Source organism: Egretta garzetta, unplaced genomic scaffold (genome assembly GCF_000687185.1).
Source record: "Egretta garzetta isolate BGI_Z169 unplaced genomic scaffold, ASM68718v1 scaffold326, whole genome shotgun sequence".
NCBI lineage: Eukaryota > Metazoa > Chordata > Aves > Pelecaniformes > Ardeidae > Egretta > Egretta garzetta.
The window spans coordinates 170815-172105 of NW_009260026.1; the positions used below are offsets into that span (position 1 = coordinate 170815).

The window sequence follows — 1291 nt, forward strand, 5'->3', positions numbered from 1 at the left end:
GTCTGTCTGTGCAGGCACGGGGTGTGCTGGAGCCTGGCCTCCCATCCTGCCCGTGCCAGCCCCCAGCAGGCCCCACAGGGCGGCGGGTGTGCGTTGGCAGGGCCGGGGGCCAGGACGCTGCGCCTGGGTGCCGATCGGTCGCTAACACCCTGCTCCGGCTCTGCCACGCTTTGGACTCATGAATAAAATGACACCGATGCAACAAGGATTTGTGGGGTGAAAACAGCCTGGTAGTACACTGATCCACAGCTTGGAGGCAGGGTAGCCCGTCTTGTTGATGGCGGCTTCGGAAATACCTGACAGTGGTCTCTTTTCAAGTCTACCCTGGGCGTTCATCTCCTAGGCCCTTCGCCATCCACAGAGCATTATAAAAACCCAACTCTGTTAGGCTGCAACTAGAGACATCTCAGGGAGGTGAAGGCACAAGAAAAGCCAGGCGAGTGCATCGTCTCCACCCGTTGGAGGGCAGCAAAGCATACGCGAGCCAGTCCGTACCGACTGCTGCCCTGGCAGAGTGATCAAAACAATGATATTAAAAGCAAAAATATGCCAGACTGGCTCAGGCTGCATACTGGTGTAACCACAGGCCACGTCTTAATTAGAGTTGCAGAAAACTGTTATGCAGCCCCAGAGGCTAACACACTCACCAGAGCAATGCAGGCTTTCTGCTTTTCGTCTGCCTTCTCCTCACAGAGAACTGTGGGGCTCTAACTTCATTGTCATGGCGAGGAAGGCTGAAACAAAAAACGGAGAGGAAGAAGGGTTGGAACGCAGAGGCATTGCTTCCCAATACTTAATTGTGATGCAAATTCACCCAGTTACCCAGACAGAGCTGTTGTCGCCTATGACATTGGGATAATCAATCTTCTAAATACCAATTAGGTTTGAAAAAATGTCTCAAGAGGGGTACCGTCTAAAAAAGAAAAACCTCCCTTCCTTCAAATCTTTAGATTTTGTGCTTGCAAATCTCTAGCAGGTTCAGCTTTAGTCTTCATTTTCCCTTTCCCTGTTCTATTTTGATCTGTGAAGATAAGCCAAATTCTGGCTCTTGGTGCAGCTGCTCTGAACAATCCTGTCTTGATTTTTCTATTTCATTAATCTTGACCCGATGAAGCTGTGCTAAAGAGCTTCCTCCCTTTTTTATAACCATTCAATTTATTTGTGTTCAGCCTGGACTTCTGACAACATCAGACTTGGTCACCACTGAAAATGTAGCAATAGGTTTCACTGTATCTTTTAGCACAATTTCGTTTTTCTTGTAACAAGAATTAAAATGTGAGATGGGGTTGTA

The 1291-nt window shown here is 48.4% G+C and overlaps 1 protein-coding gene across 1 annotated transcript in view; it reads right to left on the reverse strand.

Annotated features, from left to right (window-relative positions):
* CCDC93 (coiled-coil domain containing 93) overlaps positions 1 to 336 on the reverse strand; it is a 53688-nt gene extending 53352 nt beyond the window's left edge. Inside the window, exon 1 of the mRNA XM_009640816.2 lies at positions 238 to 336. Coding sequence (XP_009639111.2) covers positions 238 to 336 — 99 coding nt within the window. The remainder of the gene's footprint in view (positions 1 to 237) is intronic.
* Between the last annotated feature and the right edge of the window lie 955 nt (positions 337 to 1291).